Below are 27,458 nucleotides of genomic sequence, written 5' to 3'. Positions count from 1 at the left end.
TCCTATATACTTTCTTGATTAATATTGATTAAGTTCAGTTTTAAGAACAATTAATATGCAATGTTTTGATTCAGTTTAAAGAAATGTTAAGCATACAAACATATTAATCAAGATCAGCAATTTTATCACTCAATTAAGATTTTGCTCAATGTAAAAGATAAGGGTGAGAGAAGAATGCACAAGTATTTTATCCTAGTTCAGCCACTCCACATGTGACCTACATCTAGTCCTGTAGACCCCTAAAATTGTCCGGGTCGGAAATAAAGCTTGAAGACTCTCGAAGACTGAAGGAAGATCAGCCAGAAGGACTCCTGGAAGGCCCTAGGAGGGTTCTCTGTAGGTCTAGAGGTCTTAGAATAGCTCAAAATAAGGAAGTGGAGGGAATGAAGCCCAATACGGCCGTACTGAACTTAATACGGCCGTATTGAAGCTTCAATACGGCCGCAGTGAACTCAATACGGCGTATTGAAGTTTCTGAAACTTCAATACGGCCGTACTGAAATCAATACGGCCGTATTGAAGCTTCAATACAGCCGTATTGAACTCAATACGGCCGTATTGAAATTTCTGAATTTCAATACGGCCGTATTGAACTCAATACGGCCGTATTGAAGTTCAAAAATTTCAATACGGCCGTATTGCTCCTGTAGGCCGTATTGCGCCTATTCCCTATAAATATGACGTCAATTGGACGTCATTCCACACTTTTGGAGATAGTTTTAACCCTCTCCTTGAGTATTCTGGGGTTTTTGAGCAGTGTTCTGCCCTAGAAATCACTCGGAGAGTTGATCCGACAAAGTTTTTGAGCCCCGAGCCATTTTGCTTGAGGATCAAACCTAGTCGAAGGGAAATCCTCCGGATTTCCATAGTTAAAAGTTTTTAGGAAGGAGCGAGCGAGCTTGTAGAGCGAGGGAACGCCAAAAAGCTTTCCCAGTTTTACTCAATATATAAAAGCACGCTTCAAGAGGTTTCTTCTTAAATCCTTCCTTTTACTGCTTTCTGTGTGCATATTTAAACTGTCATCATGTAGATAATTAATTTATAATCGCTTATAATAAATAGGGGTAATTTAGTAATTTTACGCTGTTATTTTAGAAAATAATCTGTCATAGGGAACCCGAAAGGGGCGCTGTGGGGTGCTAACACCTTCCCCACGCGTAACCGACTCCCTTACCCGACTCTGGTTGTAATGGCCAAAGTTGATTTATAAAATCAATTGCCTTATCCCTTTTTCCAATGTTTTGAGTAAAACATTGGTGGCGACTCCACGAACCCTCCTTTTGCGAAAACCACTAATCCATGGAGGGTCCCGCTTGGGATTAATATGGATTGGTGAATCATTTAATAAAATTGCTCGTTTGACAAGGTCTCAGTTTGAGAATACGTCATTCTAGCAATCCATATTTTTAAATAATTAAACGAGTCCAACCATCCTTCGCGAATGCCGAAAGCCCGTTTGGGCCGGTGGCGACAGATGGCGACTCCACTGGGGAAGCTTCGAGAGTCAGTCCCATTTAGTGACAGATTGTTTTTAACAAATAATAGTAAAAATTACTTCGTTACCCCTTGCTTGTATGATAACATAATTTATTATATGGCTTTAAATAACTGTTGTATGTTTAAATTTCGCAATTGTTTGAAATACAAACTGTACACAAACCTTTGCACACAACAGTTCCCTCTATACCCGGGGGCATGAGTGGTAATCCATAGGGAGTGGATGTTAGTACGGCCGGTTGAATGGGTCTATAGGAGCCTACGAGACCGTTGTCGGAAAAACATCACTCAAGGTGATAACCATGAACTTGAGTCCGACAGTGCGTTGGAACTTTCCATCGACTTACGACGAGAGGAATTGGGTCCCTATAATGGGGGCACCTTGGGGGCCTTTGACCAAGTGAGAACAGTTAGATCCTCCTTGAATATGCACTTTTCTGCAGGAGACCCCTACCTCGTGATTCGTTCGTGACTGTTCGTGGATGAGTGAATTGTTTGTGTAAATGCTTATGTGCAATTGTTTGTGCATTAATAAATAACCTCGTAATAAGGTCTAAGAATAAATCCCCATGCATGAAAATGTCATGACATGAGAGGAAAAACCAATGTGTGAAAATATAAAAGTAAGGGGCATGTGCATCATTACCAATAAGAGACCATGCATCCTCATAAAAACATACATTTTAGGGTCACCAATACCTCTTGACATGAGTGAAAGAGACCCATGACTATAGAGATTCTCCGTTGGGGAGAGATCATAGATAAAGAAGGGTGGTAAACTTCCGTCTTAAAAAGGCAGCGCCTTAAAGATGGAGGTTTATCAAGCTCATGTTAAAGAGTGTATTCATTCCATAAAATAAACTAACTAAACATTCATTTTAGAAAGTGGCTGGTCATCTCTCTGTCCTTACGCGCGCACAGAGAATCAAGAAAATGGAGGCATTGGAGGAGCAAAACAAGAAGCTCACAACCGAGCTTTCACAGCTTAAAGAGCAAATGGCGCAAATGATGGAACTCATGCGTCACCACAACGTCCATGGATCTCATCACAGTGAACATGGGTCCCATCATGAGGGAGAGGAGGAAGAGCATGAAAAAGATCCTCCACACACTGTACCCCTTGGGGCTGGAATTATGATTAAAGAGCCCGAGGTTTCAAAAGAACAATTCCACGCCCTAGAAGATCGGTTGAGGGCTATGGAGGGGCATGATTTTGACATCAAAGATGCCGCTGACATGTGCTTAGTGAGGGACATCCAATTCCCTCCTAAATTTAAAGTGCCGGATTTCCCAAAGTACGTGGGATCGACTTGCCCCAAAAGTCATCTCACCATGTACTGTCGCAAGATGGCTGCATATGCCACAAATGAAAAGCTCTTGATCCACTGCTTTCAAGAGAGCTTAGCCGAAACTGCACTCAATTGGTATATGCAGCTGGATGGAAATCAAGTGTGCACGTGGAGACAGTTGGCCGACGCCTTTCTCAAGCGCTATAAGTATAACATCGACCTAACACCCGATAGGTCAGATCTTCAAGCCTTGAGTAAAAAGAATGATGAATCCTTCAAGGCGTACGCCCAACGTTGGAGGGAGTTGGCGGCACAGATAGAGCCCCCGCTGTCGGATAAGGAGACGGTGTCCTTATTCATCAACTCGTTGACTGGTCCCTATTACGATAAAATGATAGGGAACACAACGACACTCTTCTCGGACATCATCACCATTGGAGAAAGGGTGGAACAAGGACTTAAAAGTGGGAAGCTGGCTAAGCCTTCCCAACCATATGAAGCTAAGAAGGCCTTCGGGAAGAAGAAAGAAGGAGGAGTCAACGCTGTAACCATTTCTCCATCTTCTTCCACTTCGAAGTCAGGCAAATCGCAATACAACTCTGTGAAGAAGTTTGACAAACTTCCGACCACTTATAGCGATCTCCTGCCGAAGCTAGTAGAAGCCCAACTTCTAGCCTATATTCCACCAAGAAAGATCGACCCACCTTACCCCGATTGGTACAAGCCTCAAGACAAATGTCTATACCATTCGGGAGCACCAGGGCATTCAACAGAGAACTGTCTAGCTCTCAAACACAAGGTCCAAGGCCTTATTGATGTTGGGTGGGTCACTTTCGATTCGACAGCGCCCGATGTGAGCAAGAATCCTCTACCAAAGCAGGAGTAGAGTATGGCAAGCCACGATAGGGCCCCTCCACATTTTTCTTTTTGGGACTCATGATCAGTACCCGAGATCATGAGGACCTTTTTCATGTAAATAAGGGTTTTGTACAGTTTTACATACATATATCAATAAAAAGGCATTTTTCACATATTATTCTCTCATTTCGTTCTTTTCTCTCTCTCTCATTAACATTAATAATTCTAAACCTAAACAGAACCAATAAAATAATTATGTCTGTAATTGTTCGCTCTGACCGGGATCCAAAAGCCGAGGATGAATGGGTTGAGTCGGACAGTGATGAGGAGACCATCTCTCCGGATCTGCAAAGACTGCTAGATCAAGAAGCTCGTCTACTCCAACCGTATCAAGAAGAATTGGAGACCGTAAATTTGGGGCAGGGTCAAGAAATACAAGAGGTCAACATTGGGACCCATATCAGTGATGAAATAAAATCACAATTGATCCAATTATTAAGGGAATACAAGGATGTATTTGCATGGTCGTACCGTGATATGCCCGGTTTGGACTCTAAAATCGTCGAGCACAAGTTGCCATTGAAAGAAGGGTTTCGACCCGTTAAACAAAAGCTTCGACGAATCAAGCCCGAATGGTCTTTAAAGATCAAGGAGGAGGTGGAAAAACAATTAGACGCGGGATTCTTGGTTGTATCCCAATATCCCGAATGGCTGGCTAACATTGTGCCAGTTATCAAAAAGAATGGAAAGGTTAGAGTGTGTGTTGACTATAGGGATCTGAATCGTGCCAGTCCAAAGGACGATTTTCCCTTGCCACATATTGATACACTCGTGGATCACACAGCCACGAACACGCTCTATTCCTTTATGGATGGATACTCGGGGTATAACCAAATCAAAATGAATATGGAAGACCGCGAGAAAACTTCTTTCATCACACCCTGGGGCACTTTTTGCTATAGGGTAATGCCTTTTGGACTTAAAAATGCGGGCGCCACCTACCAACGAGCGATGGTGACACTATTCCACGACATGATCCACAAGGAAATTGAAGTATACGTGGATGACATGATCGCAAAGTCGAAAGACGAGATGAACCATATTCAATATTTGAGAAAATTATTCAATCGGCTTCGCAAGTATCAGCTTAAGCTAAATCCGGCTAAGTGTACTTTCGGAGTTCGGTCGGGTAAGCTTCTCGGGTTCATCGTTAGTGAAAAAGGCATAGAGGTGGACCCCGATAAAGTAAAGGCAATAATGGAAATGCCTCCTCCTAAAACCGAGAAGGAGATAAGAGGATTCCTTGGCAGGGTGAACTACATTGCAAGGTTCATCGCACAGTTGACTGACACGTGCAAGCCAATATTCAAGCTATTGCGCAAGAATCATTCCGAAACTTGGGATGAGAATTGTCAACGAGCTTTTGACAAGGTCAAACAGTGCTTGGCCAATCCACCAGTATTGGTGCCACCTGTCGAGGGAAGGCCATTAATCCTCTATCTAACAGTGCTTGATGAGTCCATGGGAGCCGTGCTAGGGCAACAGGACGAAACTGGAAAGAAAGAACGAGCCATCTACTACTTGAGCAAGAAATTTCTAGATTATGAAACCCGCTACACGCCATTAGAAAAGACTTGCTGTGCGTTAGCGTGGGCAACACAAAGGCTCAGGCAGTATATGATAAGGCATACTACTTGGTTGGTTTCCAAAATGGATCCAATTAAGTATGTGTTCGACAAGCCAATAATCACTGGGAAGATCGCCCGATGGCAAGTACAATTATCAGAATTTGACATCATACATGTCACACAAAAAGCCATCAAGGGTAGTACCCTAGCTGATTACCTAGCACACGGGCCGACCAATGATTACCAATCCCTTCAGGATGATTTCCCCGATGAGCATATAATGAGTATACAACATGAAGAACCAAAAGATGATGCGTGGACCATGTATTTTGATGGAGCCTCCAACATGCTTGGACAGGGGATTGGGACAGTGTTAATCTCCCCACAAGGAAAGCATATCCCTCTAACAGCAAGACTCAATTTCGACTGTACAAATAATATGGCCGAATACGAGGCTTGCGCGTTAGGAATCCAAGCGGCTATCAACAATGGTATCCTCAAACTCAAAGTATTTGGAGATTCGGCTTTAGTCATCCATCAGCTACGAGGTGACTGGGAAGTCCGAAATCCTAAACTGATACCATATGTTGAGCATATCAAAGATTTGACACAATTCTTCCAAAGTGTCATCTTTGAATACATTCCAAGGGAGGAGAATCAGTTTGCTGACGCCCTTGCTACGCTCTCATCAATGTTCGCCTTGGATAGTGAACATGAAATGCCTGTCATTAATATCCGGCGGCATAATAAGCAAGCGTTCTGCCTTCTGATAGATGAAGATATCGACGATTGTCCATGGTTCCACGATATCAAACAATATCTGAAAAAAGGGAAATATCCTGACATGGCCAACGATAATGACAAAAAGCATATCCGAAGAAGGGCCATGGGATTTCTGCTAATAGGAGAAACCCTCTACAAAAAGAATTATGACTCGGTCTTGTTGAGGTGTATAGACCAAGTCGAAGCTCAAAATGTGATCAAAGAAATACATGAGGGGGTTTTCGGTACCCACATTCCCGGACCTGCAATGGCTAAGAAAATCCTTAGGGCAGGGTACTATTGGTCGACCATGGAAAGGGATTGTTACCAATACGTTCGGAAATGCCACAAATGTCAAGCATATGCCGACAATATTCATGTCCCACCAACGCCACTCAATGTGTTGGCTTCACCTTGGCCATTTGCAATGTGGGGCATGGATGTTATTGGACCCATCGAACCAAAGGCATCCAATGGACACAGATTCATCCTAGTGGCCATTGACTATTTCACCAAATGGGTAGAAGCGGCATCATATGCTCATGTGACCCGAAAGGTGGTAACATCCTTCACAAGGAAAAACATCATATGCAGATACGGTATTCCCGATAAGATCATCACTGATAATGGATCCAATCTAAATAACAAGATGGTGGAAGGATTGTGCCAGGAGTTCAAGATCCAACACCACAACTCTTCCCCATACCGACCAAAGATGAATGGGGCAGTCGAGGCAGCCAATAAGAATATCAAGAAAATAGTACAAAAGATGGTTGTCTCATTCAAAGACTGGCATGATATGTTACCCTTTGCTCTCCATGGATACAGGACTTCAGTACGCACATCCACAGGAGCTACTCCATTTTCCCTTGTTTATGGAATGGAGGCAGTTCTGCCTGTTGAAGTCGAAATACCTTCTCTGAGAGTAATCATGGAAGCAAAACTTTCTGAGGCAGAATGGGTTCAAAGCCGGTATGACCAGTTGAACCTCATTGAAGAGAAACGGCTGAACGCCATATGCCATGGTCAAGCCTATCAAAGGAAGATCAAAAAGGCTTTTGACAAGAAAGTCCACCCTCGAGTCTACCATGAGGGAGAGCTAGTGATGAAGAAATTGCTACCAGCTCAAAAGGACAAAATCGGAAAGTGGGCCCCGAATTACGAAGGACCGTACGTAGTAAAGCGAGCCTTCTCCGGAGGAGCACTGATCCTCACAAACATGGACGGAGAAGAACTTCAATACCCAGTCAACGCTGACGTGGTAAAGAAGTATTATGCTTGAAGACGTTGCTTGCACAAGCCCGCTAGGATGAAAACCCAAAAAGGGCATCCTAGGCAAAAATTAGGGCAAAACAAAAAGCCCGCCAGTACAAGGGTACTAGGCAAAACAAAGGCAAAATTATCCCCGCTAGGATACGTCCTAGGCAAAAATTAGGGGCAAAAGAATAAGATGTAAAAACAAAGCAAGCAACGATCACTTGAATCGAAAACCGAAAGGCGGTACAAGTGATAATCTTCTAGAAGCAAGCGTCTTGCAGTATCTACACTCCTGGCTCAGGCATCTCACCCGAAGCAATTAGGGGAACGGGAAGGGCGACAATTACAGATATAATTGTTTAAAGCTAAAATGTATATAGCCTACCCTGGCCAGCCATTCTTCGGAAATTCCTTCTGTACATCTTTCTGTAAAAACATTTGTGAATATTAATAAAATATCCATTCATTTCTTTTCTCTCTTGACCATGTGATTATGCCTTTAAATTGGTATTTCTAAAAATTGTATGAGATTCCTTAATAATTGGTCAATAAAGAAAATTGGAGGGGTTCCTGTAAAATCCATAATCTCCTGCATAAAAGGCTCACAAAAATCCTCCCTCGCGTCTATGACAGAAACTCCTCCAAAAAAGAAGAGGATAGGGAGAGTCATTCACTTTTCTAAATAAAAGAACAAAAATAAAAACTTGCATCGCCTGCATCACACACATTAGTTGCACATTCAAAGACCTTATCATGAGGCAATTACATAAAATAGAAAAATAGAAAATTGCTTGTGTATGACAGCAGCAAGCAAAATACAAAGATTCAGAAAATCAACAGCATCATACAGAATAATTGAGCCTGGAGAGGCTTGTCGAAATAATACTCCTTCAGAATAATTGAGCCTGGAGAGGCTTGTCGAAATAATACTCCTTCAGAATAATTGAGCCTGGAGAGGCTTGCCGAAATAATACTCCTGCAAAATAACTGAGCCTGGAGAGGCTTGCCGAAATAATACTCTCTCATAATAACTGAATTTAATTTCTTTAGCACTTTTAATTTCTGTACAGCAAAAGCCAAAAACATAAAAAAAGGCAAAATACAGAAAAAGCCAAATCAGAAGAAAAGGCAAAATACAGAAAAAGCCGAAAATGAAAAAAGGCAAGGATATAGAAAATCCAACAAACAGTTTGAACCGAATAACTAAGCCTGGAGAGGCTTACCAAAATAATACTCCACATCCTCCACAGTATGCAGAATAACTGAGCCTGGAGAGGCTCGCAGAAATAATACTCCCCAGAGAAACCTCAACTCAAGCTCACGGGCCAAATTTCCCAGCGAGAGCTATCAAAGCAAGATCGTCAAAATCCCCAATGGAAGTACGATCTCCCAAGCAGAATATCCAAGTCAAAGGACTTAAACTTCCTCAGTGAAGATAGCTCTCCAGCTCAAGCGTTGAGTGAGGCTAAGCCTGCAGAGGCTTCCTAAATAATACTCTGGGATACATAAGATCCCTAAATCCCCAGTCGCCTACTCAGAGGCACCCCTTCAAAAAAAATCACAAAAAGATCAATAACCATTCCCCAAGAGGAATCCGGCACTCAGCCGAACACTGAACATCAAGATAATTCGCCTACTCAGAGGCACTCTTCCAAAAAAGGAAAAAAATATATCAATAAATATTCCCCAAACGGAATGTGGCATCCAGCCAAGCACCAAACATCAAGATCATTTGCCTAACAGAAGAGGCCAGTCAAGAAATGAATGACAAAATCCCCAGCGGATAAACAGCCTACACAGAGGCTACAAAAATCAGAAAATCCAAAAGAGATACCCGAATAAGGACAACCGGGATACTCCACCCACGTCAAAAGGACGTCAGCCAAACATAAGGCATCGCTCAACTCAGAGAGAGAGCATCTGTGTCTACACCCCAAGGAGTCAAAAATTCCCCATGGGTACCAACAATGCAATGCAAGTTGGGGCACAAGAACCTATGAATGACTGCACATCCCCTAGACGGATCCCTGCGTTATCCAGCCCTCAGCGGCACAAAATCAGAAAAACCGTCGAAGCAGCATCGTGGACTGTGGAGACAAAAATCATATCAAATCATTGCCGAAGTGATCAGAAGACACGGAAGCAGGCCTGGAGAGGCAATACTCAACTGCTGAATGTTAAGAGGCAGGACCTGGAGAGGGTAAACTCAACTGCTGAATGTTAAGAGGCAGGACCTGGAGAGGGTAAACTCACACTGCTGAATATTAAGAGGCAGGACCTGGAGAGGGTAAACTCACACTGCTGAATGTTAAGAGGCAGGACCTGGAGAGGGTAAACTCAACTGCTGAATGTTAAGAGGCAGGACCTGGAGAGGATAAACTCACACTGCTGAATGTTAAGAGGCAGGACCTGGAGAGGGTAAACTCACGCTGCTGAATGTTAAGAGGCAGGACCTGGAGAGGGTAAACTCACGCTGCTGAATGTTAAGAGGCAGGACCTGGAGAGGGTAAACTCACACTGCTGAATGTTAAGAGGCAGGACCTGGAGAGGGTAAACTCACACTGCTGAATGTTAAGAGGCAGGACCTGGAGAGGGTAAACTCACACTGCTGAATGTTAAGAGGCAGGACCTGGAGAGGGTAAACTCACACTGCTGAATGTTAAGAGGCAGGACCTGAAGAGGGTAAACTTAGCTACCGAGGTTGTCAGGAGCGCCGAGGTATGCAACAACCTGGAGAGGTTACTCAACAATTTTCCACCGGAAGACGCTACAAGTCAGAAGGTCGGCGCATCACCCGGACAATTGGGTCAACTCCTTTACTTGTCAGTCGGTACACCAAAAGACCGTTTGACTAAGTAAAGGGGGGGCAGCTGTAGACCCCTAAAATTGTCCGGGTCGGAAATAAAGCTTGAAGACTCTCGAAGACTGAAGGAAGATCAGCCAGAAGGACTCCTGGAAGGCCCTAGGAGGGTTCTCTGTAGGTCTAGAGGTCTTAGAATAGCTCAAAATAAGGAAGTGGAGGGAATGAAGCCCAATACGGCCGTACTGAACTTAATACGGCCGTATTGAAGCTTCAATACGGCCGCAGTGAACTCAATACGGCGTATTGAAGTTTCTGAAACTTCAATACGGCCGTACTGAAATCAATACGGCCGTATTGAAGCTTCAATACAGCCGTATTGAACTCAATACGGCCGTATTGAAATTTCTGAATTTCAATACGGCCGTATTGAACTCAATACGGCCGTATTGAAGTTCAAAAATTTCAATACGGCCGTATTGCTCCTGTAGGCCGTATTGCGCCTATTCCCTATAAATATGACGTCAATTGGACGTCATTCCACACTTTTGGAGATAGTTTTAACCCTCTCCTTGAGTATTCTGGGGTTTTTGAGCAGTGTTCTGCCCTAGAAATCACTCGGAGAGTTGATCCGACAAAGTTTTTGAGCCCCGAGCCATTTTGCTTGAGGATCAAACCTAGTCGAAGGGAAATCCTCCGGATTTCCATAGTTAAAAGTTTTTAGGAAGGAGCGAGCGAGCTTGTAGAGCGAGGGAACGCCAAAAAGCTTTCCCAGTTTTACTCAATATATAAAAGCACGCTTCAAGAGGTTTCTTCTTAAATCCTTCCTTTTACTGCTTTCTGTGTGCATATTTAAACTGTCATCATGTAGATAATTAATTTATAATCGCTTATAATAAATAGGGGTAATTTAGTAATTTTACGCTGTTATTTTAGAAAATAATCTGTCATAGGGAACCCAAAAGGGGCGCTGTGGGGTGCTAACACCTTCCCCACGCGTAACCGACTCCCTTACCCGACTCTGGTTGTAATGGCCAAAGTTGATTTATAAAATCAATTGCCTTATCCCTTTTTCCAATGTTTTGAGTAAAACATTGGTGGCGACTCCACGAACCTTCCTTTTGCGAAAACCACTAATCCATGGAGGGTCCCGCTTGGGATTAATATGGATTGGTGAATCATTTAATAAAATTGCTCGTTTGACAAGGTCTCAGTTTGAGAATACGTCATTCTAGCAATCCATATTTTTAAATAATTAAACGAGTCCAACCATCCTTCGCGAATGCCGAAAGCCCGTTTGGGCCGGTGGCGACAAGTCCTCAATCATAACCTGATCAAGATTTGTTCCACTATCTTAATGAAGAAGTTTTACAAGCATACCACACATGCATACACTCCTACATTCAAGATAACCACTTTCTTGGCCCCAAGAAAGCACTTCTTGTAGAAACCCACTACAAGAATTCCTTACCACTTGAGAAACCTACTCAACATTTTCTTACACATTACACAAATAATTAAAGGAACGAATTCACCTGGAAGTTGAACAAATCAGATTGTGAATTTCAAACAAATCTTAATCTTTCTCTCCCAAGAATGTAGTGATGATGATGATCTCTTTCAAAGCATTTCACAAAATGTTTCTCTTCTTGGTTTCACAAAGAAAACACTCCAAGAAGGTCACAAAGACTTTACAATATCTTTTTTTCTCTCTTTTGTTTTCAGTTCATCTCACTTATGAAGTTTCAAAGTGTGAAAGCTATTTATAAACTTTTTCAGATCCAGATAATCGATTATTTTAAAGGATAATCGATTTGTTTTGTTCTTCATGATTTCTGGAAACCACTCAAGAACAGAATAGTCGATTATTTTGCATGATAATCGATTATTCCAGAGAGTACTTCCTGGAATAATTGATTATTTCACAGATAATTGAGTATTTCAGCAAGGCTCTTTTCACTTGTTGTTGGAATAATCAATTACATTTAATGATAATCAATTATTTTGAGTTAGCTTTCAAAAACTCGATTTTATACTTCAAAAATCTTTCCAAGTGTTTTAAATCATCATCACACTCACTCTTAGTCAATTTAGATTAAGATTAACTCATGCACAAAGCATACACTTGCAAAATAAACTAATCAAAGCAATACAACACTTAAGAACTCATGAGTTACTCCTATTACACATCATGATATTCATATCTTCCTTTCTTTACTGGTTTGTGTCCTTGGTCAGCTTCAACTCCTTTGTTATCATCAAAACTCTCAGAATCCAGATTTGTGTTGATTCATTACCCCATGAATCTCAACAAGAATCACACAAGGAATGCAATAGAATAATCAAAAAGCAAAATAGAAAACTTTCATAAAGTGTCTATTCCTATAGGCATACATCAGATAATGGATTGGAGTCAATCTTGCTACCCAACAGATATTCCCATACGCCCAAGTGAGGTTTCTCACTCCCTCTTACCTTGATGAGCCAAAGATGAAGCACGGACAGAGTTGGGTTGTTCCTCTTCTTGGAACTCTCCTTGTTCATCAGAAACGTGAGAGAGAAATGAGAAGTCAGAAGCGTGAAATGAAAATAATAATAGTAATAATAATAATAATATTTAGCAAAAGATCACTACATCCTTCCTTCCCTTCTCATAAAATAATTAATACAATATAATATAATATAATGAAAATACACTTCTTCTCTTTAATCAAATAACATAAGTATAATTATTAATAAAATACAATTCATAAAAGTTATCGATATATTACCAATCGAAATAATAATTACAAATCATGTTTTATAATAAAATAGTGTTCATATAAGTAATTAAATAATATAAAAATCCTTTAATAAACACACTTAAAAATATTAAAATAATTTCTAAAATATTATTATTATAAGGTATGGAAATCGGGGTGTTATAGTATGTGTGTTATTTCTAGTAATTTTCTTTGAAAACATAAGACCAGTGTTATTTAAATGAATTAATGAGTGACTTTTGTGTAACAATCTAAAGAAAAAAGAGCATAAAGGATAAATAATATCTCTTCAACAATAAATTAAATGGGGAAGATTAGATATTACATTGATTGGCCTCATGTTGCTAGCAGAGGGTCGCCAAGACTTTTTCATTGTGCTTCTACCTGGCCTCCATGTACTGTAGAAGTTCAATGATGGATGGTGCAACAAGTGGCACAATGGTGGTGGTGAATGGTGCCACGAGTACCAAAAGCAGCATCCCAAGCGTCGAGACCGGTCCAATGGAGGTTATTGCTACATTATTTCTCATTATTTGGTTTTGGGTTGAAACCATGTGTGGCCGAAGAATATTGTTAGTTTGGCCCATATTGGGTACCAAATATTTTTACCAAAATCTGCAAGTGCTCCAACAATGGGGACAATGTCTTAGTTGCTCCAATATGACACCTGCAAAGACATTTCGACGCTTAAGTTAGAGGGAAGTTTAGATTAAGAATGAGATTTGTAATACCCTTATTTTTAGTTACCTATTTGTATAATTTTCTATAAACTATTATATGTTTTATTGTAATAAATATTATAAATTTATTATAACTAAAATTTATTTAGTGTTATTCAACAAAATTTTATTCAGTGATGTGCATTTTATTGTCAAATTTGACTATTTTCGAGACAATGCTGTGAATATGCTGTAAAAATTTGAATAATTAGATTTAAGAAAATTTGTAATCTAAAGGATAGTTTATTAAGAGTAGATTAAAAATAAACACAATAATGAGAGAAAAACTCAAAAATAGAATTTACAAAAAACAAATTAAGATTTAAGTTAGAAAATTTATTTTGCTAAAATATTAAGTTAAGAAAATTATAGAAAAAATGTTCAATATGATATATAGAATTTTATCTTAATTGTAGTATTTTAGAATAATTAATAAAAATTATCTAACTAAGAAAAAGTAAAATATAAATTTTAACCAATCAAATTATGACATGTAAGCAAATTCTAATTAATTAAATTAATATTAATTAACATGATTAAGAGATGATTGGGAATGATATTATATTTTGATGGTGAATATTCTAATGATAATATTAGTTTTTTAAAATTATAATTAATTTGTAAGATACTTTAATAATTCTATAAAATTCTAGAAATTTCTATAAAATTCTACAAAATGAACATATAAAATGGTTTGGAAGCTTAATCATTAAGATATTTAAATAATTCTACAAAATTCTAAGAAGTTCTATAAAATTCTACAAAAATTATCGTTGTAACAATGTTGGGTTTAAACATTTAGATTTCTTCATAAGTTGCTTCGTCTGTCTTCTTTATTGATTCTAGATATTAACGTTGACGCATTAAATGTGAACATTAAATGCTTATTAGTGATGCATGTATCTCTTATTTGATCCAGACAATTACATATCATCATTTCCTTTTATTTTGAGTGCGAAGTGTAGTGTCGATGTAGAGCAATCTTTGTAGTGTTTTTTTCCATGTAATTCATGATTTTCTCTTTCTTTCTTGATACAATGATTTGACATTTCCTTTTTGAAAAGCTTTTGTTATCTATTAAGGAACAAATAATTAATGCTCCTTAAAGATTATTTTGTTATTCTAATGATATATAAATGTGACATTAATACATGATGCACTTCGTTTGGTACACTTCGTCTTATAGACAAATTATGACACTTGCTTCGTCTGAGATGGTCTCTTGAAAAATTTGTTTGTTATCATAAAAACTCATAGCTACTCTAAGGGTCAAGATCATCTTTTGATTCTACTGACTTTCTTTTTGATCTTACATATTCCTAACTCTGGGAGCTTGAATCTCCAATTCAATCACCTTAGATCAGTTGAAGGGAAAGAGTAGAAGAGATAAGTGGAGATAGAGGAAGAATAAATCTTTTTGACTCTCTCTAGAGACCTCCACTCTAGTTTCTCTCAACTTTTTTTTTTTAAAACACGAACTTATGAGATTCGTGTTTTAAGAAAAACCTTATATATATTTTCTTAAATTGAATCAACTTAACTCTAATTGAAACTATCTTAGAGACAACTTAATTCTCAAGGACCCCTTGACTCCTAGAGTTCTAAGACAAAATAATAATAACAATTTATCATATATTTCATTCAATCAAATAAAACACCTAAAATATAGTGTTACAATATCAATTATTAAATTGAAAATTCAATTGTTTTACTTATTAAAAATTTTCTGACATGAATATGAATATTTGATTTATCAAATGTTTATTTTTTAATGCTTACAATGAAATTAGTTATTAACAATATTTTAAAGTTTTAAACCGCGATGTTTCATTATTATGCTTAATATTTTCATAAAATTACAACAAATGTGATAATTTTGTATCATTATTATTAATAACGGTAATCGTAGATGTTGTAGTATTTACATTATTTTTCATGTGATTAATTCATAAGAAGCTTTTCAATAAAACTTTCTCGCTCAAATCAAAAGGAGTATGAGTGCTAAGATAAAAGAAGAAAGTAATATGATGATATTACACTATCAAATGTTTTTTTAGTGTATATGCTAACAAGTGTTATAATCACTTTAAGACAAAGTTACCAAAATATTTAATTAACAAATTGAATAAGCATAGTATACGAAAAATTAAAATAAATTAAAATAAATATTGAATTAATTACATTACTTTTATTTGAAAAATACAATAATTGTTTTGTTTATAAAAAATAATGAGGTTAATTTGTGTTTATGAAATAAAATTAACTTTTAAATTATTATATATATAAAATATTATGACAAGAAAAAAGTTAGATATTTTATTATATGAATTATCAAAATAATCCATACATTACATGAGTGCCTATCATGACAATATCTAAATGACAAAAACTTTTTTCAAGAACTAAAGTAAGATAATCAAATTTCATATTCCACCTATTTTATATATGCTTATAAAATAATTAAATACTTTTTTTTACTAAAAAATATATAAAAAAAACAATAATTTTAACATAAAAAATAAACTACAAAATTACATTAATTAAATTTTATTTGAGATAAATTTAAAATAAAATAAGAATTATATAAATATCAAAAAAAATCTAAAAAAATAAATTAAATCTTTAAAAATTTAAAACACGAACAATACAAATTGTATAAATATATATCCATTTCCATTTTCATACCATGAATAAATCAAGTATTAATCATATTTATATTTATATTTATGCATAATTAAATTAAATATATCCTATCGAAATCATGATAAATTTAAGCAGGATTCACGGACAAAAAATTTACTTAACATAACATTGGATTACATCAACTTGGCCTAAAAAGTTTAAAATAGTCAACAAAAAATCGATTTTTATCTAGAAAAAAAAAAATAAAACAGTAAAAGAAAGTCGTTTCATATTTCCCCAATCACGCCGTCCTTTTACTTAGTATAATACCTTCGTATCGCTAATTTTTTGCCCACGAATTTGGTGTTCTGTTCACTATTTTTCACCGTCTCTTTGCTTGCCTTACCCCTCACTTCACAGCATCGCGGTAACTGGTAATTGACACACTCCTATGTCCCGTTTCATTATTTCTTTTGTCTTTTTTTTTTTTTTTTTTTTTCGTTTTGTTCTCTCCTTTCACGCTTCATTTCAAACCTAAAACCCCTTTAACAATTGATTACTGGTGCGAATAGCATAGGTGGAGAAAAATCTGGAAGATAGAGATTCTATGGTGACCTTTTTCACATTATTTATATTCTTTGTGTCTTTCTATATTGTATTTCTATCTCTCTCTCACTAAGTTGTGTGGTCTCACTGTTTATTTAATTAGCCATACTCATATTATAAAGAGTGTGTTAAAGAGCTTTTTGAGTCTCAAGGCTTTCTTTGGTTTGGACTGAGACACCATCTCATCCTAATTTTTTATGAATAGTAAAAAAATTAAAATAAAGAGTGTGACAGATAAGGGTCTTGAGTTATATTTTTATTTCTGACAATTATTTGCATTTTCAAGCATATATTTTTTTGTTATATATTTGTAGGAGAATGGAGTGCATATTAGCGGTGCCTGCCCAGAAAGAGGTAAAGAAGCCGGAGAGGAATAATAAAGAAGTTGATAAGAAAAGAAAGAGGGTGATTGAACATGATTTGGAAAGGAATGGGAATGAAATTGGAATTGGAAACACCAAAACCAATTATGGAAAGAGAACATCTAAAAAGCTTGAGAAAGTTCCAAAGGTTTCTCCATACTTCCGGAATGGCTTTGAGGAGAAGGGAGTAAGTGGCCTTAATAGCATGTTTGGTAATGCATACATATGAAGAAACAATTCTTGTCTATTTGAAGATAGCTACCAGGAAACTAGAGAAAAAAGTGATTTTTTTTCCCTTTAGAATAAGCTAGACCGAAATAGGAAAAATGGTTTTCTTTTTCTTCATTTGTTACTTTCATGACTGCTTGTGGAAAATTCATGCAGGTTAATGGGGAAGACAATAGAGATGAAATTGCAATTGAAAAGATGAAATCCAAAAGGAAGAGAAGGTTGAAGAAGCATGGTCCTCAAGGTGACTACGAGAAGAAGGTTGATGCTGAATCATGTTGTTATGGTAGTAAAGGGAATGGAGATGAAATTGCAATTGAAAAGATCAAATCGAAAAGGAAGAGACGGTCACATGAACCGCAAGGTGACATCGGAGAGAAGATTCCTCATGAATCGTGTTATTATGGCTGTGACATTGGATTTGTAGAAGATAAGCTGCTGGCAGATGGAAAGATTAAATCCAAGGAAAAGAAGAGGAGGAAAGTGGTTGAGGATGAGCTGCGGAAGAATGGTGATGATGCTGAAACAAATAAATTCATACTCAAAATGAGTGAGCCTCTGGGTGACAATAAGGAGAAGAATGACCGTGAATCGTGTTGTTATGGCTGTAAAATTGGATTTTCTGAAGAAAAGCTGCTGGAAGATGGAAAAATTAAATCCAAGGACAAGAAGAAGAAGAAGAAAGCGGTTGAGGATAAGCTGCGGGAGCATGGTGGTGAAGCTGAAACAAGTAAATTCATACTCAAGAAGCATGAGCCTCAAAGTGACAACAAGGAGAAGATTGATCCTGAGTTGTGTTGTTATGGCTGTGACATTGGATTTGTCGAAGATAAGTTGCTGGCAGATGGAAAGGTTAAATCCAAGGAAAAGAAGAAGAAGAAGAAATTGGTTGAGGATAAGCTGCGGGAGCATGGTGATGATAATGAAATAAGTAAATTCATACTCAAGAAGCATGAGCCTCAGGGTGACAGTAAGGAGAAGAATGATCCTGAGTCATGTTGTTTTGGCTGTAACATTGCATTTGTTGAAGAAAAGCTGCTGGCAGATGGAAAAATTAAATCCAAGGACAAGAAGAAGGAGATGAAGAAGAAGAAAGCGGTTGAGGATAAGCTGCGGGAGCATGGTGGTGAAGCTGAATTCAGTAAATTCATACGCAATAAGCATGAACCTCAAGGTGACATTAAGGAGAAGATTGATCCTGAATTGTGTTGTTATGGCTGTGACATTGGATTTGTAGAAGATAAGATGCTGGCGGATGGAAAGATTAAATCCAAGGAAAAGAAGAAGAAGAAATTGGTTGACGATGAGCTGTGGGAGCATGACGACGATGCTGAAATAAGTAAATTCATACTCAAAAAGCGTGAACCTCAAGGAAACAATAAGGAGAAAAATGATCCTGAATCGTGTTGTTATGGCTGTAACATGCCTCCTGAACTGTGTTGTTGTGGCTGTGACATTGGATTTGTAGAAGATAAGCTTCTGGCAGATCGAAAGATTAAATTCAAGGAGAAGAAGAAGAAAGTTGTTGAAGATGATCTGCAGAAGAATGGTGATGATGCTGAAACTAATAAATTCATACTCAAAAAGCATGAGCTTCAAGGTGACAAGGAGAAGAATGATCCTGAATCATGTATTTATGGCTGTAACGTTGGATTTGTTGAAGAAAAGCCTCTGGCAGATGGAAAGAATAAATCCAAGGAAAAGAAAAAGATGAAGAAGAGAGTGGTTGAGGATAAGCTGTGGGGGCATGGTGGTGAAGCTGAAACCAGTAAATTCATACTCAAGCATGAGCCTCTAGGTGGCAACAACGAGAAGATTGATCCTGAATTGTGTTGTTATGGCTGTGACATTGGATTTGTAGAAGATAAGCTGCTGGCAGATGGAAAGATTAAATCCAAGGAAAAGAAGAAGAAATTGGTTGACGATGAGCTGTGGGAGAATGACGATGATGCTGAAATAAGTAAATTCATACTCAAAAAGCGTGAACCTCAAGGAAACAATAAGGAGAAAAATGATCCTGAATCGTGTTGTTATGGCTGTAACATGCCTCCTGAACTGTGTTGTTGTGGCTGTGACATTGGATTTGTAGAAGATAAGCTTCTGGCAGATCGAAAGATTAAATTCAAGGAGAAGAAGAAGAAAGTTGTTGAAGATGATCCGCAGAAGAATGGTGATGATGCTGAAACTAATAAATTCATACTCAAAAAGCATGAGCTTCAAGGTGACAAGGAGAAGAATGATCCTGAATCATGTATTTATGGCTGTAACGTTGGATTTGTTGAAGAAAAGCTTCTGGCAGATGGAAAGAATAAATCCAAGGAAAAGAAAAAGATGAAGAAGAAAGTGGTTGAGGATAAGCTGTGGGGGCATGGTGGTGAAGCTGAAACCAGTAAATTCATACTCAAGCATGAGCCTCTAGGTGGCAACAATGAGAAGATTGATCCTGAATTGTGTTGTTATGGCTGTGACATTGGATTTGTAGAAGATAAGCTGCTGGCGGATGGAAAGATTAAATCCAAGGAAAAGAAGAAGAAGAAATTGGTTGACGATGAGCTGTGGGAGAATGACGATGATGCTGAAATAAGTAAATTCATACTCAAAAAGCGTGAACCTCAAGGAAACAATAAGGAGAAAAATGATCCTGAATCGTGTTGTTATGGCTGTAACATGCCTCCTGAACTGTGTTGTTGTGGCTGTGACATTGGAGTTGTAGAAGATAAGCTTCTGGCAGATCAAAAGATTAAATTCGAGGAGAAGAAGAAGAAAGTTGTTGAAGATGAGCTGCAGAAGAATGGTGATGATGCTGAAACTAATAAATTCATACTCAAAAAGCATGAGCTTCAAGGTGACAAGGAGAAGAATGATCCTGAATCATGTATTTATGGCTGTAACGTTGGATTTGTTGAAGAAAAGCTTCTGGCAGATGGAAAGAATAAATCCAAGGAAAAGAAAAAGATGAAGAAGAAAGTGGTCGAGGATAAGCTGTGGGGGCATGGTGGTGAAGCTGAAACCAGTAAATTCATACTCAAGCATGAGCCTCTAGGTGGCAACAATGAGAAGATTGATCCTGAATTGTGTTGTTATGGCTGTGACATTGGATTTGTAGAAGATAAGCTGCTGGCGGATGGAAAGATTAAATCCAAGGAAAAGAAGAAGAAGAAATTGGTTGACGATGAGCTGTGGGAGAATGACGATGATGCTGAAATAAGTAAATTCATACTCAAAAAGCGTGAACCTCAAGGAAACAATAAGGAGAAAAATGATCCTGAATCGTGTTGTTATGGCTGTAACATGCCTCCTGAACTGTGTTGTTGTGGCTGTGACATTGGAGTTGTAGAAGATAAGCTTCTGGCAGATCAAAAGATTAAATTCGAGGAGAAGAAGAAGAAAGTTGTTGAAGATGAGCTGCAGAAGAATGGTGATGATGCTGAAACTAATAAATTCATGCTCAAAAAGCATGAGCTTCAAGGTGACAAGGAGAAGAATGATTCTGAATCATGTATTTATGGCTGTAATGTTGGATTTGTTGAAGAAAAGCTTCTGGCAGATGGAAAGAATAAATCCAAGGAAAAGAAGAAGATGAAGAAGAAAGTGGTTGAGGATAAGCTGTGGGGCCATGGTGGTGAAGCTGAAACCAGTAAATTCATACTCAAGCATGAGCCTCTATGTGGCAACAATGAGAAGATTGATCCTGAATTGTGTTGTTATGGCTGTGACATTGGATTTGTAGAAGATAAGCTGCTGGCGGATGGAATGATTAAATCCAAGGAAAAGAAGAAGAAGAAATTGGTTGATGATGAGCTGTGGGAGAATGACGATGATGCTGAAATAAGTAAATTCATACTCAAAAAGCGTGAACCTCAAGGAAACAATAAGGAGAAAAATGATCCTGAATCGTGTTGTTATGGCTGTAAGATGCCTCCTGAACTGTGTTTTTGTGGCTGTGACATTGGATTTGTAGAAGATAAGCTTCTGGCAGATCGAAAGATTAAATTCAAGGAGAAGAAGAAGAAAGTTGTTGAAGATGAGCTGCAGAAGAATGGTGATGATGCTGAAACTAATAAATTCATTCTCAAAAAGCATGAGCTTCAAGGTGACAAGGAGAAGAATGATCCTGAATCATGTATTTATGGCTGTAATGTTGGATTTGTTGAAGAAAAGCTTCTGGCAGATGGAAAGAATAAATCCAAGGAAAAGAAGAAGATGAAGAAGAAAGTGATTGAGGATAAGCTGTGGGTGCATTGTGGTGAAGCTGAAACCAGTAAATTCATACTCAAGCATGAGCCTCTAAGTGGTAACAACGAGAAGATTGATCCTGAATTGTGTTGTTATGGCTGTGACATTGGATTTGTTGAAGAAAAGCTGCTGGAAGATGGAAAGATTAAATCCATGGAAAAGAAGAAAAAGAAGAAGATAGCAGTTGAGGATGAGCTGCAGGAGAATGATGATGATGCTGAAACCAGTAAATTCAATTTCAAGAAAATGGGACCTGAAGTTCATAAAAATATAGTTCAGGTTGGTGTTAGATATGTTTCACCTTATTTTCGTAATGACACTGCAAAGAAGATTAATGGCAAACCATTGGTTAAGGAAAGCAAATCTGAACCCTTTGCATTACCTACCTTTGGAGACTTGATGGGGGATAAACTGGAGAACGGTTGTAGCAGGATGCAGGTTAATCAACAGGGACTTGAATGTAATGTTGATTCTGTTATGACTTCTGCTTGCAGAGACTTCTTTGAGGATGAGCTGAAAGAAAAAGGAAATGGATTTGAATCTGTTAGCATGAAATCCAAGAAGAGAAAATCTAATAGCCAGAAAACTGCTGAAGAGAGTGCCAGGATTAGAAATGTCTCTCCGTACTTTCAGATTGACAATGTGAAGAAGACTGTTGTAGTAGAAACAATTGATCATGAAAATGACTTTGATTCTGTTGCATTAATGGATACTTGTGGATACAGGATGCAAGACAGGGAGGAAGATAATGGAGATAAAATTGCAATTGAAAAGATTAAATTCAAAGGCAAGAGAACATACAAGAAGCTTGAGTCTGTTGAACATGATCTAATTCAACTTTCTCCTTTCTTTCAACGTGACAATGAGAAAATGGTTGATGCTGATTCATGTTGTGAGATTGGATCTGTTGCTTCATCAGGTATTGGTAGTTGCTTCCCTGGAGGTAAGCTGCTGGAGGATGGAAATGAAATGGAAAATGGAACATATAAATTCAAGAAGAACAAAACCGTTGCAAATAAGCTTCAAGAGAAAAGAAAAAATGCTGAAACCTGTAATGTTAAACCCATGAAGATGAAATCTGTGGTTCAGAAAAATATAGCTAAAGTTGGTGTTAGATACATTTCCCCTTTTTATCATAATGATAGTGTGGAGATGATTAAAGATAAACCATTGAATATGGATAGCACATCTGGATCCATTGCTTTACCCACCTTTGGAAATTCCATTGAGAATAAACTGGAGGGAAATAATAGTGGGGAGAAGATTAAACAACAGGGACTTGATAGTCATATTGATTCTGTTGTGTTTAATGTTGCTTCTAGAGACTTTGAGGAACAGCAAGAAAAAGGAAAAGAAATTGAAACCATTAAAGTTAAATCCAAGAAGACAAAATCCAATAATCAAAAAACTGCAGAGGAGCGTGACAAGGTTCGAAAGGTTTCTCCTTACTTTCAGAATGACAATGAGAAAACAGTTAATTTGGAAGCAATTGATCATAAAAATGATTTTGATTCTGTTGCTTCAGTGGGTAAGTATGGAGATACAATTGCAATTGAAAATGGAATGAATAATTTGAGAAAGAAGAAAGTCGTTGCAAATAAGCTGCATGAGAATGGAAATGATGCTGAAACTTGTAATGTTAAACCCAAGAAGACTAAATCTGTGGTTCAGAAAAATATAGTCCAAGTTGGTGTTAGATATGTTTCCCCTTATTTTCATAATGGCAGTGGGATGAAGTTTAACGTTCAACCATTGAATAAGGAAAGCAAGACTGAATCCATTGTTTTACCTACCTTTGGAAATTTCATTGAGGATAAACTGGTGGAAAATAATGGAGGGAAGAATGTTAAACAACAGGTACTTGAAGCTAATGCTGATTCTATTGTGTTAACAGTTGCTTCTGGAGACTTATCTGAGAAAAGTAGAAATGAAATTGAAACCATCAAAGGTAATTCAAAGGAGAGAAAATCCAATAGTAGGAAAACAGCTGAGGAGCATCCCAAGGTTCGGAAGGTTTCTCCTTACTTTCAGAATGACGATGTGAAGACAGTTAATGTAAAAGAACATGATCTTGAAAGTGACCTTGATTCTATTGCTTTAATGCGTACTTGTACTTTTGGAGATAAAATTCCAATTGAAAATTTTAAATATGAAGGCAAGCGAGCATCTACAAAGGATGAGACAGCTGAGCATGCTCAAATTCGAAAGGTTTCTCCTTCCTTTCAAAGTTACATTGTGAAGAAGGATGGTGCTGAATCACGTTGTCTTGACAGTGAGATTGGATCGCATGCTTTACCTAGTACTGGTGGTAGGCTCCTTGAACATAAGCTGCTAGAGGATGGAAATGTATTGGAAAATGGAAAGATTAATTTCAAGAAGAGAGCCATTTCAAATAAACTGCGAGAGAATGGAAATGAGGCCACAACTAGTAAAATTAAATCCAAGAAGACAAAACCTATAGTTCAGAAAAATGTTGCCCATGGTATTAGATATGTTTCCCCTTATTTTCATAATGACAATGGTAAGAAGATTAATGTCAAACCTTTGGTTAAGCACAGCAAATCTGAATCCATTGATTTACATGCCTTTGAAAACTCCGCGGAGGATCAACTGGAGGTAAATACGTCTAGTTGCAGTGAAGAATCAATTGAAATTAAAAGAAAGCTTTCTGCGTTAGAGATATGGGATGAGGCTTACAAAAGAAGAACTCCTGATAATACATGGAAGCCTCCACGGTCTGCAACTGGTCTCATTCAAGAGGATCACATTCACGACCCTTGGAGGGTGTTGGTTATTTGTATGCTTCTCAATCGGACTACTGGTAGACAGGTATATTCAATTATTCACCTGATAATTTATTAGTATCTAGAGTCTTTAATTGTTTGCATCATCTATTTTGCATTTTAGCTCTATTCTAGGCCAATGTTTTATTCTTGATCTCAATCATCATATACGATGTCTTTGCCTCTTTGGTTTGTGGTCAAAGTTAGCTACATTCCATATTTATATTCTGATTTGAGTTTAAAGACTCAGTTTAGCCAACTTTTAATTTTGGGCAACATCTACTCTTTTCTGGGGACCTCAGTCAATGACTTTCAAGCTGTTGAATCTCCATCCAGTCATGTGCTTGGCAAGTTGCATCTCATAAGGCCTATTTTAATTGAGAAGATCAATACGTGGTTCATAATTCTTGTTTTACTCTTTATCCTGATTTATATGTCATGTGCAAGTCTTGTGCAGACTATTGGCTACTTGGTGTATGCTGTGATTCAATTGCAGTCTACACTTTATGCCATCATCTGGGGTGTGTTCGATAGGCACACTTGAATTTTAATGGGGTTACCTCTGCTACTAATTTTGATGTTTTATTGGGTTTCTCTGTATTTTTCTTCCAAGTCTTATTCGTATTGGTTGTTGAATTTGGATTTAAGGTCCATCAATTCATTTATGATTTACAGTGAGTAATGTGATTAGGTAGGTGCATGGTTTGAGAATAAGTGTAACTTATGAGTCAGGTACTTCTGCTTTTTGTTAAAACATACCTTCTGCACTTGAGTTTTCCTATAAATTAAGATGGACCATTAGGTGTGGGTGTAGAATTGAAATTATAGACGGACATGTGCACTGTTTTGAGATTGGATTATTTTGCATAATGCAGGCAAAAAAGATTGTGTCAGACCTTTTCAAGTTATGTCCAGATGCAAAATCTTGTACCCAAGTTGCCAGAGAGGAAATAGAAAAGACCATACAAAGTTTAGGCCTTCAACACAAAAGGGCGGCAATGTTACAGCGCTTCTCTGAGGAATACTTGGATGAAAGTTGGACTCATGTAACTCAACTGCATGGTGTTGGCAAGTACGTTACATTCTTTGTGTACTCTATTGTTGATTATTTAGGTAGTAGTGCTATATATCAACTTTATTCCCTCTATTCATGTTGATTCTCTCTAAATCAGGTATGCAGCCGATGCATATGCTATATTTATTACAGGAATGTGGGATAGAGTGAAACCTACTGATCACATGTTAAACTATTATTGGGAATTCCTCCATCGTATCAAGTATGAATCGTAAAAGACTTGGCTAAATTATTACACTAGCGTCTGTCTCTCAGTTGTCCCTGATGAGGTGAAAATCCACAGCAGTTTTTGCCAATTTTATTGATTTGCCCTTGGTGTCAGAAGATAATCGCCCTTTCTTTTTGGCCTATTTAGAGCATATCCAACGTTATACTCAGTTGCTTAAATGATTTTTTCTTTTTGTGGGTCTTACAACAGCATACTTAGGAACTCTTGCTCTTTTTGGGCTATTTAGAGCATATCCAATGTTATACTCATAGAGTTGCTTAAATGATTTTTTTGTGGGTCTTACAAAATCATACTTAAGAACTCTTCCTATTTTTTTTTTCTCTATCTCAACTTATCATTTTATCAGTAAAAAATAGCTAGCAACCAACTACATAGTTGCTTATAAAAGCAATTCGTTCTTATAAGAAAAGTCACATCATGTACTCCATTGGATGTCAACTAAGCAACTGCCCTGGAGTTGCTCTTGGTGAATATAAGAATAATAATATTGTAGTTTAATAGAAACAAAATAATACAAATGACATTTTAATTCTTTATGTAAATATAAAAAAGATTAACTTATATAATACACATAAAAGCAAGTTATTTGTGAACTAGTAATATTGCATGTTTATAAAGTTGAATGTGACTTTTAAGTGATGGAAAAAAAATTAATTTATATATTTAGTTAAACAAATAACAATTAAATTAGTTTCATATTACACACTTCATAATTGTTAAAACTACCGACTCTCTGTAATAAATATAAAAAGTCATCCAATAAAGTTACTTATTTTTAAATCTTAATATTTCTTTTCTACAACCATCTCCCAAAATTTATGAACAAAAACTAAATTCACAATGTATCTTTCTCCGACCATTATTTGATAAATCGCGTTGGAATAATACATTAACAATATAACTTATTTATGAGAAATGCTACATCCATTTCATCTTTTTTTTTTTTACATATATAAAAGAAGATATTAATGAAAAAAATGGAATGAAATATGTAATATGCTGGAGGAATAGAGAAAAAGTAATAAAAATGTATAATAAAAATAACATCTTTTTATTGAATTTATACATTGTAATTGGAGAGTAGAATCATGATGTTAAAAACAAAGAGAAAAAGAGAGGAAAGAAGAAAAGAAGAGCATTACAACAAATTTGACACAAGAAGTGTTTTATGCTTTCCAATAACTTAACCTACCAGATCCAATCCCACTGAACAGGGTTCATCACCAAATATATGTCCGAGATGCAGCTAGACCACGTAAAAACATTTGGGAGAGAATGGTGCAAATGAAGAATTGATGTTTCAATCTTCAAATGGATGTTCTCTGGAATAGGAGTGTGTAACACTTCTAGATGTCCACACCCCTGGTAAAAAACGTCACACACTCAAAGATCAGAATTAGAAATATGAATGTAAGGCACCTTCGAACAAAAAGCTGAGTCATCCAGCCACGAGGAAAACCATAAGTTGGTGTGACCTTTCCCTAGTTGAAACTGGAACCCATCTTTGAGGACTAGATATGCATTATGAATTGAAGACCAAAAGAAGGACCCATTCATCTCCAAACTTGCAGCTACTAATGGTGCCCCATATTCTTCCCACACAAGCCTAACCCAGATTTTGTCCTGATCATGCAATAATTCCCACACTATCTTCCTGAGGAGAGCAACATTTTGAGTTCGAGCTTGGTGCACACCAAGGCCCCCACACCTCCTAGGTAGATAGATCTTTTCCCACTTGACAAGAT

At 37.4% G+C, this 27,458-nt stretch overlaps 1 protein-coding gene across 3 annotated transcripts; it reads left to right on the top strand.

Moving 5' to 3' along the window:
* Positions 1-16,473: 16,473 nt before the first annotated feature.
* On the top strand, positions 16,474-25,975 carry LOC109807474 (DNA glycosylase superfamily protein). Of its 3 annotated transcripts, none has more exons than XM_083066954.1 (5): positions 16,474-16,628; positions 17,115-17,349; positions 17,547-24,455; positions 25,285-25,481; positions 25,582-25,975. In XM_083066954.1, the coding sequence occupies exons 2-5, from the start codon at positions 17,119-17,121 to the stop codon at positions 25,697-25,699; spliced, it is 7,455 nt and encodes a 2,484-aa protein (XP_082923080.1). In that variant the 5' UTR covers positions 16,474-16,628; positions 17,115-17,118; the 3' UTR covers positions 25,700-25,975. The 3 variants fall into 3 exon arrangements, with proteins under 3 accessions (XP_082923080.1, XP_082923079.1, XP_020225592.2); XM_083066953.1 differs by lacking the exon at positions 16,474-16,628 and adding an exon at positions 16,662-16,804; XM_020370003.3 differs by lacking the exon at positions 16,474-16,628 and having other exon boundaries at positions 17,304-17,443.
* The last annotated feature ends 1,483 nt before the right edge of the window (positions 25,976-27,458 follow it).

Source organism: Cajanus cajan, chromosome 11, assembly GCF_000230855.2.
Source record: "Cajanus cajan strain Asha chromosome 11, NIPB_CcT2T_4, whole genome shotgun sequence".
NCBI lineage: Eukaryota > Viridiplantae > Streptophyta > Magnoliopsida > Fabales > Fabaceae > Cajanus > Cajanus cajan.
Note: the sequence above shows the minus strand (reverse complement) of the source record. Positions and strands in the feature narration are given on the sequence as shown.

Excerpts from the sequence above, each read along its gene's own strand:
- LOC109807474 (XM_083066954.1), top strand. The coding sequence starts at position 17,119 with ATGGAGTGCATATTAGCGGTGCCTGCCCAGAAAGAGGTAAAGAAGCCG. Across the intron at positions 24,456-25,284 it reads ATCGGACTACTGGTAGACAG|GCAAAAAAGATTGTGTCAGA; the intron begins GTATATTCAATT and ends TGCATAATGCAG. Across the intron at positions 25,482-25,581 it reads CAACTGCATGGTGTTGGCAA|GTATGCAGCCGATGCATATG; the intron begins GTACGTTACATT and ends TCTCTAAATCAG.